Source organism: Anolis sagrei, chromosome X (assembly GCF_037176765.1).
Source record: "Anolis sagrei isolate rAnoSag1 chromosome X, rAnoSag1.mat, whole genome shotgun sequence".
NCBI lineage: Eukaryota > Metazoa > Chordata > Lepidosauria > Squamata > Dactyloidae > Anolis > Anolis sagrei.
Genome location: NC_090034.1, coordinates 27219880 through 27240356, shown reverse-complemented (window position 1 = coordinate 27240356; position 20477 = coordinate 27219880). Strand labels below are relative to the sequence as shown.

General features: G+C 42.4%; 1 protein-coding gene across 5 annotated transcripts in view; it reads right to left on the bottom strand.

Moving 5' to 3' along the window:
• RAB11FIP3 (RAB11 family interacting protein 3) overlaps positions 1–20477 on the bottom strand; it is a 112778-nt gene that overhangs the window by 35534 nt on the left and 56767 nt on the right. For all 5 annotated transcript variants that reach the window (XM_060786226.2, XM_060786227.2, XM_060786228.2 and 2 more), the window contains 2 exons: positions 8231–8418; positions 847–1023 (listed from right to left, as the gene is read on the bottom strand). In XM_060786226.2, coding sequence (XP_060642209.2) covers positions 847–1023; positions 8231–8418 — 365 coding nt within the window. The remainder of the gene's footprint in view (positions 1–846; positions 1024–8230; positions 8419–20477) is intronic.

Here is a 20477-nt window from a genome sequence, read left to right as displayed (position 1 = left end):
ATATTCCTGCTTCTTGGCAGGGGGTTGGACTGGATGGCCCATGAGGTCTCTTCCAACTCTTTGATTCTATGATTCTATGTAAAATCCCCGTGGAGTAATATCCAGGGTGGAAGAAAGAACTTTTGTCTGTTAGAGGCAAGTGTGAATGCTGCAACTGGCCACCTTGATTAACACTGAATAGCCTTGCAGCTTCAAAGCTGGCTGCTCCCTGCATGGGGGAATCCTTTGTTGGGAGGTGTTAGCCGGCCCTGACTGTTTCCTGTCTGGAATTCCCCTGTTTTTTGAGTGTTCTTCTTCATTTACTGTCCTGATTCTGGTGTTTTTTAAATACTGGTTCCCAGATTTTGTTCATTTTTAGGGTCAAGGCCATTCAATGATAATCAAGGTGGCCAACTGCAACATTCACACTTGCCTCCAACAGAAAAGAGTTCTTTCTCCCACCCTGTACATTATTCCACGCATACATACATATATATAAACCACACTTGCCTAGTTTCCAACAGACCTCACAACCTCTGAGGATGCCTGCTATAGATGTGAGCGAAACATCAGGTGAGAATGCTTCTGGAACATAGCCGGACAGCCCAGAAAACTCACAGCAACCCAGTGATTCCAGCTATGAAAGACTCCAAAAAGGCATTGTGCATTCAGTGATTTACTGGATTTATACTGGAATAACTGCCAGGCCACATGATACATTTCGGTGCTATAAGACCTACGAGTTTAGAACTAGATTGCAGACTGCTGGTAGTTAGACGTAACAGTTGCTTTGGACACTGTGACTAAGGAGGGAAGGGAAAACAAGAGCTGGAATCCAGCAATACAAACATAGGTTGGCATGTTTACCTGGGAGAAAGGAAAGACGAGCTGCTGAAGCCGCTTTCTCCATTGCACAGGCTCTCGGAGAAGAGGTCCCCCTCGTTCCCTTCCCCATAGTCCTCAAAGTGCTCCTCCCCAGTAATGACGGTGACGATGGAGTGGCTGTTGATGTCGGAGGTCAAGGATAAGTCGTGGGAGGGAGATCTGTAGGCAGAAAGGCAAAGAGTCAAAAGAAGGGTCCGATCCTTGGCTGCACTCAAGCTCCCAAACCAGTGGCCAAAGCACCAAGGCAAAGGTGAGCAGAGCCTTCCAGAGGCTGGACTTCCTGATGTTATGATGCTTCTGTGGCAAAGGAAGGCAGGTGTATGAGAGACACATCATTATGAAGTTTTGCTGAAGGAATTCAATTTGAATTCAGTTGGTATTTGGCTGCTGTAGTCCTTTTGTCTGGGTTTACTGTGCTGGAATAATAATAATAATAATAATCATCATCATCATCATCATCATCATGGAGCCCCCGGTGGCGCAGTGGGTTAAAGCACTGTGCCGGCAGGACTGAAGACCGACAGGTCGCAGGTTCGAATCCGGGGAGAGGCGGATGAGCTCCCTCTATTAGCTCCAGCTCCTCATGCGGGGACATGAGGGAAGCCTCCCACAAGGATGATAAAACATCAAAAATCATCCAGGTGTCCCCTGGGCAACGTCCTTGCAGACGGCCAATTCTCTCACAACAGGAGCGGTTGCTCCTGACACAACAAAAAAAAATCATCATCATCATCATCATCGGAACTTGTGCCTTATATATCATCTGCCTGTGACAAAGAATTGGTGGGATCACATGCCTGAAAAAGTTACGGAAAATGAACATGTCAAACTACTCTGGGACTTCTGAATTCAGACTGACAGAGTTTTGGAGCACAATACTCCTGACCTCACAATCATGTTAAAAAACCAAGTATGGACTGTCGATGTTGAATCCCAGGTGATAGCAGGATTGAAGAGAAACAACTGGAAAAGATGACACGATATGAGGATTTAAAAATAGAACTGCAAAGACTCTGGCACAAGCCAGTCAAGGTGGTCCCAGTGGTGATTGGTACACTGGGTGCAGTGCCTAAAGACCTTGGCCTGCACTTAAACACAATCGGCACTGACAAAATTACCACCAGTCAGCTGCAAAAGGCCACCCTTTTGCTGCAAAATGATCTGCATGTATTATTCACCGATACATCACATAGTCCTAGACACTTGGGAAGTGTTCGACGTGTGATCCAATTCAACAACCAGCATAGTGATTTTGTCTGCTTGTACTAATCTTGTTGTGTTTCAAATAGCAATAATAAAGAAATTAGGTACCTCTGAAGTGGGGAGATATTTTATGTCACCATAAAAGAAATACCAGAAAATGCCGGCGATCAAAGGAAGGAGGAAGCCTGTGATCAAGGGCTCTAGGTCACAGAGGATGGAGTGACATCACCCCCCTGTGGCCAGAATAGAGCACAACCTCCAGGACACCAAAGTTGGGGAAAATGCTGACATAATACCTCTATCTGTTGTCCGTCCTGTCTGTTTAACGGCATTGAATGTTTGCCGTGTATATGTTCTGTGATCTGCCTTATGTCCACTTCAGGGTGAGAAGGGCAGAATATAAATGCTGTAAATAAATAAATGGAGCTCCCGGTGGCACAGTGGGTTAAAGCAATGAGCTGCTGAACTTGCAGACCGAAAGGTCACAGGTTCAAATCTGGAGAGCAGCATGAGCTCCCGCTGCTAGCCTCAGCTTCTGCCAACCTAGCAAAAAAATGTGAATATGAGTAGATCAGTAAGTACTGTTCTGGCAAGAAGATAACGGTACTCCATGCAGTCATGCTGGCCACATGACCTTGGAGGTGTCTATGGACAACACTGGCTTTTCGGCTTAGAAATGGAGATGAGCACCAGTCCCCAGAGTCAGACACGACTGGACTTAATGTCAGGGGAAAACCTTTTACCTTTATCTAAATAAATAAATAAATAAATAGCTCACCATGTAACTCCAAAAATTAGGGGTCACATGAGGCTTTCCCACTCCAATGGCTCTGAGTGAATGAGAACACACCTAACACAATGTGTAACAAGCAGACACTCCGTATGTTGCACTACAAAGCAATGGATTACAGCCTTGTTCACGGCAGGCAAAAAGGTAACAACGCCAGGCCATCAATGCACAAAAATGACTATGTATTCGAATACCTCACTACATGGAATTTGTCATTTCCAAGCACTGTTCTCATAAAGTAAAAGGGTTTGGAAAGGGATTTGTATATTAGTACCACAACAGAGCCTTTGACCTAATGCTAAAGACTGGTCAACTTCATGGTCCGATGCGCCGATTAAACGGTTACTGCACTTCAGAGCTACCTAAGGTAATCCTATTAAGGGTGCAGAAGGTGGCATTTAACATGGAGAGTTGCCAGTGGCAGGTTATTCTGAAAAGCCAAAGGACAAGTCTTGTGCGCAAGTCTTGTTCAGGGAAATCCACAGGTTTGGATGGTAGTTTTGCTCTCTTGGTCCAGGCAAGAAGTTGCCAAGCAGTGCTGGACAAGTGGTGCTCTTTCGCTTCCTTGGGAATTGGAATAAAGATCCTCTGCCTCACTAGGATGTCGCATCTTCGTATGATTGAAACAGATGGTGAACTCTGGGTTTGGAGGAAGTCCTTGTCTAAATGAAATGAGGGTGGCAACTTTGGACTGAAAAAGAGAGACTTGGTGGCCCTGAACCTCCATGTAATTCAAAAACAGGAAACTCGGTGCTATTGCTGGCTGAAGGAATAGAAATGTACTGATACTGATAGACAGAAGAGATGTGCGATCTTCCTGGAAATGTGAGGAGTCAGCTTGTGTTTCCAACATTTCCCTATTCTCCAAGTGCTGATAACAAAGCTATAACAAACAGGAAAAGATACTTGAAAAAACAGTATCAATGAAAAAATGGGAAAAGAGAACATACAGAAAGACATTGTAAAAACTATACCCTATATTGCTCAGTTTTTCAATCTTTGGCTGGTCAGACAGATACACACACGCAGATTTGCTGCTCTGTTTTGGGATTAAGTTTAAAGTGGATATTGTAAGATATAACAAGATAGTTTTAACATATACTTTTGCTGTGAATATTTATTTCTTTATTTCTATCCCACTTTTCTCCTGGATTGGGACTCAAAGCAGTGCACATGCAAAAAGCCAAAACATAACCTACAACAATAAACAGCAGCATCATAGACATAATCCATAAAAACCATAAAAATCCACAGAAACGTGATTGACATCTAAACATAGAAACACAATTAAACAACCAATAGATTAAAATATATTAAAAATAGATTTAAAACCCCACCAAGTATCAGTTCATTTAGGCCGTAGTCAGGTCAATTGCCGGAGACCTATTTCAATCCAGATATTGCACGTGACAGATTTGGCATTTATTCTCCTTCAGGGAAGCCCTGTTTCCATGCACTATGCACTTGAAGTGATGTTGCTTTTCTACTGCTAAAGGCGCAGAAATTTTAGTACCAGCTATTTCTGGCCCTCTATCCGAAGTCCATATATGGCCTAGAGTGCGACTGGCCTCAGCCCGCATGGAGATCCCTTCAATCCATCTGAACCAACAGAAAGGACATCAGATACAAAGGGTAGATCTGAGACTCCGACATCATCACTTTTCTTTTCATCTGTCTTTTCCAACATTTTTTGCATGAGGGATTTTTTGCGCATTGCAATTGGGCAATATGATTACTTTTTAAAAAAGAACTTCCTGACTGTGCGAGCTGTTCAGCAGTGGAACTCTCTGCCTCTAAGTCTGTTAGAAGCTCTTTCCTTGGAAACTTTTAAACAGAGGCCATCTGTCAGGGGTGCTTTCCTTGTGTGTTTCCTGCATGGCAGGGGGGTTGGACTAGATGGCCCATGTGGTTTCTTCCAATGCTATTATTCTTGGATTATGATTTTAGTTATGAGACGCCAGTGTGTAGTTTATTGATGTTATTGATGGTTATTGATGTTAATTGCTTATTGTATTATTGTGTTAACTGTCTTTTAAATGGCTGTACGATGTTTGGATTGAATTTTTTTGCCGCTACTTGTTGTTAACCGCTCTGAGTTGCCTAATTGGCTGAGAAGAGTGGTATACAAATAAAGTATATAAATAAATAAATTATTATTATTCTCTGATTCTATGAACGATGGTAAAGGATTCTCACCCAAACCATTTTGCTAGGAAGCTTTACTTCTGGATTTTAGCATCCTATGAAACTTCAAGTGCTCCTTTGCTGCCTCAGTGTAATGTGCAGGTGGCCCCAAACTCTCTTATTGCTGTGGTGGCAAAGCACAAACTGCAACAAGTTCTATCAAGTGGAGAAGGCTTTGAGTACAACCATTGTGTCACACCACACTGCATAACAGTTCTCCAAGGGCTCATTTCCGTACTTTGTACAGAAAGATCTTCAGCAAAAGGTCAGCTAGCAGGTAAGCAACTGGCTGTGAACACAATGGTGCTGTCAAATAATTGTTGCCCGTGTTCACGGAAGGCTAAAGTTATAGGTCTTTAAGGATTGTGTAGCTCACAATGGAGCTTAGGGTGGCAAGCACCGAAGGAAACCTCAGTTAGCATGCCTATCACAGAAACAATACCACAGTAGGGTTGCTGCGAGTTTTCCAGGCTGTGTGGCCATGTTCCAGCAGCATTCTCTCCTGATGTTTTACCTGCATCTGTGGCTAATGGCATCTTCAGAGTTCTGTTGGAAGTGAGGCAAGTGGAGTCTATATATATCTGTGTAATAATGCTCAGAGTGGGAGAATGAACTCTTGTCTGTTTGAAGCAAGTGTGAATGTTGCAATTAGCAAGCCTGAACAGCACTGAGTAGCCATGAAGCTGCAAACTCAATAAGTGAGGGTATCTGCATAGAGGTAGCCTGGCCCCAGTGGCCTGGAGGCACCCTTTGTTTGTGGCTGGTGGGAACGAGAGAGGGGACCTGCTCTGTGATCTCTCCCCACCTTTGGAACTCCCTCTAAAAGAACTAAAACTGCCCCTCCCTCTTCGCCTTTAAAAAGTTGCCAAAAACACACTTATGCACTTTGGCATACGGAAGGAAGACTAATATGTTTCAATATTTACCATCATCTAGATATGTTAAATCCTACCCAGAAATGATCCCACCTTTTAACAAGGCCTTAGTATGACATGTTTCATCCTCTTAATTTATACTATGTGATTATGTTGGTTATGGGTCTATTTAAGTTGTTTGTTTTTTTGGTTAATTTATTTGGTACTAAGTCTATAGTTAGGTTGTGTGTATATTGTTGATGTATTTTGTTTTGATGTAATTTGTTCATATGTTCTTTGTAGGCATTGAATATTAGCCATGTGTATGTGTATACGTGTGTGTGTGTGTGTGTGTGTGTGTGTGTATTGGAAACCATCCTGAGTCCCTTCATGAAGATATGGTGGTCTATAAATAAAGTTTTATTATTTTTATTATTTAAAAACCTTGGAAATAAATGAGGGCAGAAACAATATTTTTGTCTAGCTAGCATTTTAGAAGGTGGCAGAAGAGAGACAAGTGAAGCCCCACTGCCTTTCAATGATGGGCCTAGAGGCACACTGGCACATTCGATCCCCTTTTCTCAATGGAAACCCTGTAATTTTTGATTTACTGTGTATTTTCATAGCATTGAATTGTTGTCTTTTATTTTGGAAGCCACCCCAAGTCCCCATGGGGAGATGGGGCGGGACAGAAATAAAATTTGATTGATTGATTAATAGTTGGATGGATGCATTGATGGGTGAAGGGATGAATGGATGGACATACAGATGAATGGATGGATAGATGAATAGACGGATGCATGGAAGGATGCATAGATGGGTATGTGGAGGGATGGACAGACAGACGGATGAATGGGTGGATAGACGGGTGGATGGAGGGATAGACAGATAGAGACAGACAGACAAACAGACAGACAGACAGATGCCTTTGTACCTACAGGCAGGAGAGTCCCAGGCACTGAGCCATGGTCCCAGGTGGAGGTCGATCCGAGCGGACCCAGGCGGGCATGCTTGTTTATTCTCTCCTCAAAAAGGGGCCCTTTGGTGGCTTTGCAGCTCGGAAGGAAGCCGATTATAGGCGGAGGGTTAGCAACCGCCCGGATCTTTACAGCAAAGAAAGTGGCAGCCCGCTAATCCCGCCCCTCACCCCCAGCCGGCCGCTTTAATCCTCAGCGTCTCCAACGACAGGACACTCTTTCACTCCAGCTTCAAAAAGCTCGGCTTTCTCCAGTGTCTTGCTTGGAACAAGTGGCTGGATGTCTTATTCCAGGCATTCTATGTAGGGGTCCTTTCACACTATGGAATTATATACAGCGTGATGATGACACTCCCACTACCATGGATACATTCTAGGTAAACATCAAGAGAGCACTTTAGGGAGGCACCTCTGAGCAAACTACAAATCCCAGGATGTGGTTGGACGCCAGTTAAACCAGAATCATTGCACAGGTGCAGAATGTGATGGGACCCACTGAAGCAAAACATTTTGGACACAGGCATGGAGAGGGGGTGTGTTTAACCTCAATGAACTGTCTGCACCAACCGGGCTTTGCAAGCTGAATGCATAAACAGCAGCTGCTTCGCTGAGAAAGAGCACAATTGGTGTGAAGAGGACGAATGCTGCCATAATCCATTTGTCCATTTCCCAAAGACATCTGGCTGCTGCTAGAAAATCAGGTGCCGGCTTAAGCTTGGGCACAGATGTACATTTCCAGAATTTCAAAGTCATAGACATTTTTTTTAAACTCCCCTTTGGGAGGAGTGAAAACATGATATTAATATCCTTTACAGAATAAAAATAATATTATGTACATAACACAATACAATTACATAGTTTTGAATTATGAAATTTTGAATTTCCTCTGCTCTTCCACAGAGTTGAGCAGGCATAAAGCGTCCACTCCCTTAAAACAAACAGGTAAAACAACACCAAGACCAGGAATTGCAATAACTGGAGAGAGTATACACCAGGCATGGGCAAACTTGGGCCCTCCAGGTGTTTTGGACTTCAACTCCCACAATTCCTAACAGCCTCGGGCCTCTTCATTTTCCCACTCAGCCACTTAAGTGGAAGGGGCCTGAGGCTGTTAGCAATTGAGGAAGTTGAAGTCCAAAACACCTGGAGGGCCCAAGTTTGCTCGTGCCTGGTATACATGGACCTATGTAAAAGTCTTCACCCCCTTTGTGCCTCTTAAGGACTGGCTTAACAAGAACCTGTTTGCTTGTTTATTGGTTTGTTTACACTCTTGAGATTCAAAGGGAGTTGAAACAGATACAGCAATGAAAGTTCTCTCTTCTCTTGTACACTTCAGAAACCAAGGGGGAAATTACCTACCCATTCTCGGGTTCCTCAATGGGGTCTGTGAACTCTGAGTGCACCGCGGAGTCAATGGCGCTGTCCGTTTCTATGTCGTCGTGCATCTCGTGGTGAACCAGGGTGCCGGTGTCCTCGTCCGTGAAGGTCTCACACTCGCTGTAGGTGCTCTCTGAGCCCATGTACGCACTGTCTGTCACCTCATTGGCCTGTGGCACAAAAAGGGACAAAGAACAATGTAAGGATTGGCAGTCTCAGAATCCTGGTAGATTGTCATGTATCATGTCCTGCAGTTGATGGTGGCTGGTGGTGGCAGACCTAGCAGTTGGTGATTGAAGGATTGATGTGAGTATTGGTTCTAAAGGACTGAGTAATTTGTAAGTAAGAGTTTACAGGTATCAGCAATTAAGGGTGGAGGCATGCAAGGGATAGGTTGCAGCTGGATGTTACTGGATTTAAGGAGCTAACCTTGGGGCTGATCTTTCAGAGAAAGTTATTTGTCTTATCTTGGTGGTAGATGCTGCTGGTTTTCTCCCCAGTTTGTGGATTTTTGGTGTCCTGACCTGTCTCCTGAACCCTTGGAACCCTGGAACCTTGAATCTTTGGGCTGGCTTTTGACTACAGTATAGATTCTTGATCCCTGGACTTTACTCACTGAACTCTTGGTATTTGACCACTGGACTGGACCCTTTGACTATGGTGTAGCATTTGCTATCAGTTTTTGTTTTATATTCTGTGGCTGAGTGCTATCTTTATGTTTTATATTTTGGACTATTAAAACAGCCAGGAAGTAAGTGCTGCTTTAATTAAACTGTTTGATAGAAACTGGGTGTTTGCTTCATTCACCTATGCCTGAATACCGGAGACCTGGCATCGTGACAGAGATTGTGCAAACCCCACCTCCTCCAAGGTGAACTGAACCACCTGAACCGGGCTCTACAGGCCAATGGGTATTCATTCTATGACAGACATCAGAAGAGCTGCAAGACCAAGAATAAGCCAGGAGAGTCAAGATAAAGACCTACCCAGAGGAAGAGTGTTCTTGCCATACATCTTGCCATAGGAGATATTCATTGAAAAACTAGAGCAAAATGTGCTATAGCAGGATATCCCTCCCACAAAGACAAAGTTTTTGCAGTTTAATACACCTTTCCCATGTTTTAATGATAGTACCAATTAGGAAATATTTATTTATTTATTTCATGCACTTGTACCCCGCCCTTCTCACCCCTGAGGGGGGACTCAGGGCAGCCTCACAGCAAGCACCATTCGGTGCCATCATAATCATAAAAACATTCAACAAATTTATTAAAACAACATTAAATAAACAGTTGTTAAAAACACACCAGTTAAAACCAAAGTCCGGGCACAATAATGACACTTATAAACCAGGAACAGAAATCATGTTACACCCAACAGCTTTGGGAAAATGCTGGGAATTAAAAACTCTTCCTAACGCTTCCTGTTGGGTATTAAACTTTTTCTAAAAATGTCTCAACTGTCAGCATTGCAAACAGCCATTTGCCTATGTTTCAAAACCTTATGAATGTTAAGCACCTTTCCTTCCCAACGGGTGGGAATTATTGCTGGGAGAGAAAAAAAAGTTGATGCCATTTCTAATTCCAAAGGGAATTTAAACACCTAGCAAAGGATTCCTGGAGGTTATCTCTAACATTCATTTGCACACCTTCAAGAAGGTTAATTCTCAAAGGACAAACAAAAGGTACACACCTTGATCAAGGTCAGAGAAGATGATTTCATAAACATCGCAAAGTTCTGCTTTGTAAAGAAAGATGACCGAGACACGCGGCTCTGGGCAAGGAACACAATGTTACTTGTTTCAGGCTACTTCCTGGAATGGCCAAAGCAATGGCCAACACCCAAGAGGAGACTGGCAGCAAAAAGGTTCACTCCAAATGGTATTTTGCACCAAGACGTTTAGCCCCCAGTTCTGGAATACGATGGATCAGGATCCATTCAACATTCCAAAACAGGTTGAGCATCCCTTCTCCAAAATGTCTGGGACCAGAACATTTTGGATTATCTGGTTGTACATGTAGAGATATCTTAGAAATAGGACCCAAGTCCAAATAAAAAAATTCATTCGCATTTCATTTACACCTCATACACTTGGACAAAAGTAATTTTTACACAATATTCCCAATACTTTTCTGCGTGAAACAAAAGTTTGTGTACACTGAACCAAAAAGGTATCCCTATCTCACGTATTTGGATTGGAAGAATTTCTGATGACTGGATAAGGGATACTCCTTTTAAAATACAATGCATCTGACTACTTCTTATTTGAAAATATTTAAAAGCCATCATTAAGTATAAAAGTAGGAACCCTGAAAGCCAGTTCAAAAGCAATAGGTTCCTAAGGCTCTTCAATTTCAAGAAGCATTTAGACCAGGCATGGGCAAACTTTGGCCCTCCAGGTGTTTTGGCCGTCAACTCCCACAAATCACTGGCCTCAGGCCCTTTCCTCTCCCCCGCAGCCACTTATGGCACCGCAGGCTACTTCAACCAGAGAGGTCAAGCATAGCAGAGCACCTGATGAACCAACTTGGATATAGGATAATATATGAGAACACAGAAATGCTGGACCTTTCTAACAACCACCATGTCAGACAACACAGAGAAGCCATTGAAATCCACAAGCATGTGAATAATTTCAACAGAAAGGAAGAAGCCATGAAAATGAACAAAATCTGACTACCAGTATTAAACAACTCTAAAATTATAACGGTAAATAAAGAACAACACTCAAACACAGGGGTACTCCAGACAAGAGACAATCAGGAATCACCTCTCAACAAAGGATTCCTCCAGGCACTAACGAGCCACACCTAAAAACTGTCAGGCTAACAAATGCTAATCAAGGTGGCCAATTGAAACATTCACACCTAGCTCCAACAAACAAGAGTTCTTTCTCCCACCCTGGAGATTCCACAGATATAAAAGCCCCATTTTCCTAGTTTCCATCAGACCTCACAACCTCTGAGGATGCTTGCCATAGATGCAGGTGAAACGTCAGGAGAGAATGCTTCTAGAACATGGCCATATAGCCCAAAAAACCTACAACAACCCACACTTTATGATGTTTTCAGGTATATAGCAACTGTGATAATTTGTGCTTGCTTTAAAAGTTTATACTTTAATTTCTCCTAAACTTTGAACTAATTTTTGAATAATTAGTACCAGATTATGTAGTTTCTAAAACTCTGATAATATGTATGGGTCATTAGTCTTGATTTTTAGATATGCCAATATATAAAGAGAGAGAGAGAGAGAATCATTTTCAACTCTTAAACATTTGAAAACATACATAAGAAAGAAAGACTGGACTGGACTGGACTTGCACTCTTGAATATCCACCAAAGTTTATTGATGGAGCCTGATTTCTGTCAAAGTGTATTGACACAGTTAAGTGTTTCCAACAGATGTTGTTGTAACATCTGTGTTTCCAACAGATGTGGCATTATTTTGTAACTATAAATTATCAATTAACAGTCATTTTCAGTTATTTCAAGACTTGAAATTATGTAACTAAAATAGAAAATAGATTTAATTAAGTCTAAATAAAAATATATTTAAATTATTTTGTGTTATGGATTTTTTTCTAGCTAAGACCCTGACTCCCCCCCCCCCCCCCGCCCTGCTTCCTTCCTTCCTTCCTTCCTTCCTTCCCTCCTTCCTTCATCTCTCTCTCTCTTTCTCCTTCCTTCCTTTTCTCCATTCCCCAGCTCTGAGAGGGGACAACCCCACAATGTCTCCATGTCAACATGGCTCTCTTTGTGGTTCTTTCCTTCCTTCCTTCATACACATCATCTTTCTTTTCCAGTGAGGACCACTTCATCTAGCAAGGGCCTTTGTGGTACAGACATATGAACAGGCAGAGACAAACTTTGATGCTTATATGTGTGTGCACGCGCGTATAGATTATTGGCTTATGGTCCCTCCCCGCTACACAATGCAGAAAGCTAGCCTCTGTCCATGTCAAAATGCCAATCACCCAACAACCAGTATTGTGTTTCCAACACAGAGTCATGCCTGGCTGCTTTTGCAGTCATTGTTTACCTGCCTTGATTAAATATTAAACCCCAAGTCAAGATTCTGCAGAGACAGGCTCACATTCCTAACCTAACTCAGATATCCATTTACGAGAAGCTAAATCCCCCCCCCCCAAAAAAAAAACATGCTGCAAAACAAAACAAAAAAAGAAAGAAAGAAAGAAAGAAAGAGATAAAGTCAGTGCTTGCCTGGTTCAAAAACACCTTGCCCCACCTTTGCACAGGTCTCCCATTTATGGCCTCAGAAAAGACAGCCAATTTCCTGGGGGGGGGGGGGGGGGGGCTTTACAAAACACTTTGCAGATTCCTTTGCTGAGGAAGTTTGTTTTTGCATTAGCGACAGACAGACCTGACCTCAGCACATCCCCTCCACACACAGATAAATCCCTTATCCAAGCTTTCCTGCCATGCTAAACAAATGCTAGCTTTAAAGGGTGGGAGGGACAGAGGGATTTGTGCAGGGTCAACCAAACAGGGCACGGGTGACAAGACAGCCTACCATCCCCAAAGGAAGGGGAGACACAGGAGCACAATTGTACAACAAATAAACCAACCTGTGCATTTACATTTTGCTTTCCAAATAAAACCAAAGCGCAATTGTTGTCATATCTTAGAGCCACTGCGATGTGCATGACATCCTGCTGCATTTCACAAAATCCTGCAAGTATTCCCAGGGTGTTCCAGGTGATAGCCCTGCGTTCCAAAGAGTTCTTAAACAACCAAGACCGAAGACGGATCCAGCAGCACACAGGCAATGGGTCTCACCTTTCCAAAGGTCCTATCTACATCCTCCACTGTTTAAATTGGAATGAAATCCATGGTCACCAAACTAGCAGGAGCCAGGGTTGCATCGACTCAGCATGCCCCAACTCCAGCAGATCTGAATAGTTTTATTGGCAAAACACTAAGCAAACTGTTTGCAGAGGGCTTCTGAATGGTATTGCTGCCCACACTGCTAGAGAATAGGTCTTCAAAGAGGAACGCTAATTTCCTAGCTTGTTTGGCCACTCATAAAGTCAGACACTGAAGACTCAGAGCCACACATCCCACACTTCCACACACTTTAAAAACTGTTTACAGGTGGAGTAAATCCAATGTATGACACTAAACTACTTCTGCCAGTCACCTGTAGGATTCCATCCACCTGTAGGTTTCAAAAGTGTTCAGAAATGGAGGATTACACAGTCAGAGAGCAATTGTCTTCAGAGCTCCTGGTTCACGTGATAATCATCTTGCATGATTCTTTTATGGTAATTTTATAAATGTATTTATTTCTCAGGAATGGCACAATTTTGAAATGTCCCCACTTTGCTGTTGCGATATTTCCACCTTTTTAAAGACCTATATTTCGGACTTCCGCAATTGCAAAGTTTATCTTTTTTTATTGAAAGAAAGAAAGTGATACAGGTGGGAACTACACTCACCCATGTGATCACTCAGACTGAGGAGGAATACTGGAGAAATGGACAAAAGTACATTGTGTGTGATGAGGGTGAATATATTATCTGTTTTCCTTACAGAGAGAATGCAACAAAATGCTCCAGTAAGATGTTTCCCTTGCTTTCTCCCCCGCATGGGATGAGGTCCACAATTAACCATATTTGCAGTTTTGACTTTTGTGGATTTGATGGCAATATTCTCTCTAGAAATCTCTAGGTCTTCCAGTGCAATTCTATGGGTCAAACCTAGAAACACAATTGTAACATTAAACGCAGCACAAAATCCATTTAAACCAGGATGGTGACACAGGCATTTCCTGGTTAAAAAGAAGAGATTAACATACTGATCCCATTTTTCTCTTCTTCCTGGCAACACTGGCTCAGAAAGCAGAAACAAAAGGGGTCAGTAGAACATCTGGATCCGTGTGAAGTTTCCAACTTCCCAAAATGTAGGGAGATAAGGCATTTCTTTGTCAAAATCCTTCCATCAGAGCACATCAAGAGGGGGACAGGCCACAACTTTTCCTGTTTGCAGCTTAAACTAAGCCTAAATGGCTGGGCAACTGACCTATACGACCCAAACTAAAAATACAGGAGCCATCTCAAACCCATCCTCAAAATATGCTGGACCAAAACATAGATCATGTCTTTCAGATCACTTCTGGAAGGCCATTAAATTGGGAACAGCTACTAGGGCTTATGTCTTCTGGAGGGCAACAATAATATGATAGAAGTCATATTTTAGGTTGCACTTTATGGAGTAATTAAATGGCATGCCAAGCTTTGGGGAGTTTGTAGTTTAAAAACTATGGGCTGTCAGCTATTAGGTCACATTGATTTTAACTATTTTTATCATTTGAGATGTTTCAATGCTGAGTTGGAGCCCCGGTGGTGCAGTGGGTTAAACAGCTGAGCTGCTGAACTTGCTTATTGAAAGGTCACAGGTTCAAATCCGGGGAGTGGCATGAGCTCCCGCTGTTAGTCCCAGCTTCTGCCAACCTAGCAGTTCGAAAACATGCAAATGTGAGTAGATCGATAGGTACCACTCAGGCGGGAAGATAACAGTGCTCCATGCAGTCATGTTGGCCACGTTACCTTGGAGGTGTCTATGGACAATGCCGGCTCTTTGGCTTAGAAATGGAGATGAGCACCAATCCCCAGAGTCGGACACGACTGGACTTACTGTTGGGGGAAAACCTTTACGTTTCCCTAATGTTGAGTATGTGATTAGTGTAACCTGTTTCTATGTATCTTGTTTTTCATTCTGACATCAATTTTTATACAGTAAGTTCACTGTCATTATTATGTTTATTATATTGCATTGTTGTAATTGTGTTTTTTTTTACATTTGTCTGAGCATTGAATGTTTGCCTTTTTGTGCTGTAAACCGCCCTCTGCCCTGAGTCCCTTCGGGGAGAGAGGGTGGTCTATAAATAAATTATTATTATTATTATTATTATTATTATTATTATTATTATTGCACCACAGAAAGAATCGGCCCATTCATACTTTGCAACTACAGCACTTCGATAGCACACTGACTCCATGCTATGGAATCACAGGGTAATCCAGGAAAGAGTACTACTAAATTACAAGTCCCATGCAGCCATGACAGTTGGAGTGGAATTGAAGTGGTATAACTGTGCAGTGTGAATGGCAGCATAGCTCAGGCATAGATAAACTTCAGCCCTCTAGGTGTTTTGGACTTCAATTCCTACAATTCCTAACAGTTGGTAGGAAGCCACAATTCAATCCCTGCTCCTTAAGTCTTCTTTGCATTCCCAAAGCCAAGCATCGTCCACCTTAAGATCTTTTGTTGACACACAAACGCGCACGGATACGGAAGTACAAAGTCACCGCAACCCATTGTTTTTACCAGAATCAACCTGAGTGATCTTAGGACTTTCCCTTTTATTTTATTCCTCCAATAAACTCAAGGAACTATAGGTGACTATCTTCATTCCCATTATATCTTCTAAGTAGAGAGAGGAAGGTCAGGCAGAGAAAATGAATGGATCAAGGGACTAGTAACTCTCAACCAGTGAACTGGATAGCTCGGAGGGAACCAGAGGCTGGGTTTCCCACATCTCAATCCCACAATGTCACAATTACCCAGGTCACATTCTCTCCGCTTCAGAGGGAGGCTTTGAATATAGCTTGCCAAAGAAGCCCTACAAGACACTGATACATTCCCCTTAAGCTTGTCATAAATAAATTGGTTGTATACAACAACCAATATTTTCTGTCATCCTATGACAACTTCCATCGTAGAATCCTAGAGATGGAAGAGACCCACAAGGGCCATGCAGTCCAACCCCTTTCTGCCATGTAGGAAAAGCACAATCAAAGCTACTTGGACAGATGGCCCATCCAGCCTACAAAGAGCCTCCACCACACTCTGAGTCATTGAGTTCCACTGTTTAACATCTCTTCCTATGGTCAAGAAGTCCTTCCTAATGTTCAGGTGGAATTAACTTTCATGTAAATTGAACCCCTGGCTTTATTGCACCTCTCCTTCTTCCTTAGGGCCACCTCCTTTCACATATTGAAACATGGCTCTTGTGTCTCCTCTCAACCTTCTGTCATCCCCAAGCCTTGGACTAGAATGGGATGGGACCATTATGACAAGACAATACTTTTTCGCCCCTTCCTTTCATTTCGAAACCCGACTTGAATAAGTAACAGCAAGAACATAAAGGGCAAATGTCTTAGGAAACAAGAGGTAGAGCACTATACTCCCCCTACTTCCAACAGAAACCCTTTGTAGTTAATGGTTGAAAAAGATGGCTTTTCACTCCTTGAAACCCAGTCAGGACACATAATTTTCCCACCCCCTTTCAAATGCCTGGTTCATTCCAGTAGATAAAAAGACCCTTTCCATTCCTTTAAGGAGGATGAAAATGTCCCAATCCAGAATGTAAAACAACCACTGGGGAGAACAGCTTTCAACCTTGTCAGCTGTGGATATTTCCCACAGAGCATGAATCTGACAGCCATTGAAACCAAGGGTTTATGTGCACAGCCTGGGGGCAAACTCCCTTTTCAGATGAAACCGGTTCCTCCGTTAAAGGCAGAGTGGGCAGCCGAGCCTTACTCCTTCCTGACCAGGCTTAGTAGAACATGAAACCACAGCTCCATGTATTAACAGGAGTGCAAAGAATCCTTTTCCAACTATTTGTGATCATTACAAAAAGTGAGTGACAGTGGTGGACAGGCACTCCATGCCAACTTGGGCTCCAAAACCCTCCATGGCAGGATCCGGAAAAGACAGGAACCTGGCTCAACTTAGAAAAGTTTTCAGCCCAAGAGGGAAAGGCTTACCTGTCTGCTCTTCTCTCGCTATCGAAGGGAAAGTCCACCTCTGAGTCTTTACCTCCCTTGAAGAGCAAAGCACGCACACCCAGAGGGGAGGAGGAAAAGTGAGGATCAGGAAGTAGAACCGAACCAACTAACCTCAGGCCTCTCAACAGAGCTCCTTTTGTTCTTGGGCGCCCCTGATCAACTCTGCCAGAGCGGTAATCTCCCTCTCTATTTCCCCAACCGACCTCTTGTATTTCCCTGCCACTTTCACCAGGATGGCTCTGTTCCCAATAATATAATGCATGCTTCTGATGTTTTTTTTGGGAGGGGAGGAAAAGGCAAAAGAACAAACATCCTCACAGGTCACACATTTGGTGGACTTATGTCCTGCCTCTAGCACAGACTTGCAGTTTGCAGGAAGACGCAAAAGGAAAAAATGTTGGAACATGCACAAACAAATTGCATTTTGATACTATATAGTTATTATAAAACAGGCATGGGCTGACTTGGGTCCTCTAGGTGTTCTGGACTTCAACTCCCACAATTCCTAACAGCCTTATGGCTGTTAGGGATTGTGGGAGTTGAAGTCCAAAACACCTGGAAGACCCAAGTCAGCCCATGCTTGTTAAAAAAGTACTTTCCAAACATGTCAACAAAGGGATGGAAGCAGAGCTACATGTCCAAGCTGATACCTGCCAAAATGTCATCCTCTGTCAATTGTTATCCTTTCTGCCCATAATGCTTAAGATTGGCAACATGTTCATGATGCTGGGATGTTCTCATGTTTATGTGGCTCCCTATCCCTATCCAGCAGGCTTGATGGATTGTGGTGGGGACCACCTGATGTGACAGCATTACAGGAAGGGTAAGCAGGCCACAGGTTACTGGGTGGGAGGAGCAGTAGAAGAGGAAACAGTCAGTGCATGATGTTATCAGTGGTAGTTCTGCATCCAGTGTGACATGTAGTTCTGCCCTTTGTATTTCTTCCTACCTGTCCTCTCATTCTGGTCCACCAGTGCTTTCAACCGTTAGAACTCTTGGGTTTTTATTTATAGCAAGCATTTATATATCTAGATGCTGCAATTAGTGATAAATTTTCTTTGTCCCCCCTCCCTCTTTCTTCATATTGCCAAATGTAACAAATCTATATAAACAAGCTTTAGCAAAATAAAAACTACTGGCTTCTAAATGGTATTTAAATATGCATTCATTTTAATCTACTGAACAACTTCACTGAGATCTTCCCAAACAGCATGAATTGCAGCATGACTCAACCCACAGCCTAGAAAAATGTCATCATTTCCAATGTGTTGTTTGACAGTGTTATTTATGTTATTTATCTTAGCTAACAAACCAATCGACCCTGTGTTTCAAATTCATAAACAGAAAAATATTTCATTTGTATCGTTGTATAAAATATTATACAATAATATAAATATATGCATGACATTTTAATAGCAACTGCATACATATGTCATGAAACCATTTTCCCTTGTCAAAGATCTAGTTTGTAAACTTCAAATACTTGTGTATGTTCCTGTTGCTCTTATATGACTATTAAATAAAACAGATTTATAAAGGACAAAAAAACCCCAAAGAGCTGGAAGAAGAAAAAAGGTCTCCTTTCAGGTGAGGAATAACAGGCAAGCATCCCTTAGACGGAAGCTTCAAAGTATGGGAGCAGCCACCAAGAAGACCCTGAGAATGCACCTTTTCCTACTCCTCCTTTCACATAATACGATGTCAGTAAGGAAATAGATAGTCAGGAATTAAGGAGAAATAAATGGAAATGCATTTCAGAACTTGAACCTTTACTAGTTAGACATGACCAATTACTTGTAATTACGTTTTACCTGCCAAGACACAAGTGTGCTTTCCACTTATGTAATCATGAAGCCAACAGGAAATTGAAAGTTATCTGGGAAGGCCAAGAGCTCAAACACTGTTTCCATCCCAAATATCACAGTGTCACCTTAGATCGAACACTAACATTTAGGAAACACTGTATGAACACCAAGCACAAAGTAGCTGACACAATAACATCCTGTGGAAACTTATTAGCAGCACATGAAGTGCAGACCCAAAATTAATAAGATCATCAGCTCTGACCTTGTCTTACTCAACTGCTGGATATGTCTGCCCTGTTTGGCACAAGTCTGCCCACGCAAAGCAGGTGAATATAGTACTGAATGAGACGTGTAGAATAATCACAGGATGTCTCAAACCTACACCTGTTGATAGACTCTATAAGCTAGCTGGCATTACCCCGCAGACGTGTGATGGGAAGTTGCTGCCAACTGGGAGAGAAATAAGGTTGACTATTAGCCTCCTACCAGTAGAATAATATCAAGGAAAAGCTTTATGAGAACCACCACTTCTCTTAATGTTCCCTCAGCAACAGCAGGAGTATCCCTCTGGGCAGATAAACCAGGAAATCCCAACTAGATCCCCCCCCCCCCCGCCGCCACGAGGGTCTTCCTCCAGGAGCAAACCAAGAATGGGCAACTTGGAAGTCCTTGAACAGACTCAGAAGTGGAGTGGACAGATCAAAAGACAACCTGGTCAGATGGCATGACCTAGAAGAACTCTCCACCTTGTGAGACTGCGGAGCAGAACAAACAATTCCGCATCTGTATGCTTGTGTCCACAGTGCCCTGCCTCATGCACAGAGGAAGAATTGTTTAAAGCTCCAGACAATGTGGTCACTGTTGCCCGTTTTTGGCCTAAAATTATTTAGCCGCTTGTGCTTCCTCTATTTTATCAGTTTTATACTTATATGTTTATACAATGCTTTAAATACGAAATAAATAAAGGTTTTGCAACATTAAGCACAACTAAACCTTTTTGCAACAAAAAACACTGCTCAATGTTTTTGCAACAATTTAAACCGTATCAAACTTTTTTGTAACAATGAAGCACTGCTAAAACTTTTTGCAACTATTAAGCACTACTAAACTAAATAATTTTATTCCTTTTGTAGTATATCAATACAAATATTAAATATCAGTTTATAGTCATGGGAATGTGCTCTTCCTAAATTGTGGAAGACATTCAAATGGTTCACGTGCCCAGTCTCCTTTGCTTCCAAGTATTTTATTTATTTATCAAGTCATCAGCAACCAGTCAATTATATTACATTTCTAACAGAACAAAGCAAACAAAGCTTCCAAGTAACCAAACCAAAGAACTATTATTTGCCTCCTTTTGAGAAGTGGAAAAATAGACGTTAGTTTATTTCAAACATTACAGACATTAAACATCACAACCAATAGCAGTGCAAACTACCCTGAAGGGGTTTGGAATTGACGTTACTTTTAAAGTAATTCCTTGTAATGTTGAAGGCCTTCATGGCTGGAATCACTAGGTTGTTGTAGGTTTTTTTCGGGCTATATGGCCATGTTCTAGAGGCATTCTCACTATCTCACTACCTCTGATGTTGCTTTTCAGAGATGCAGG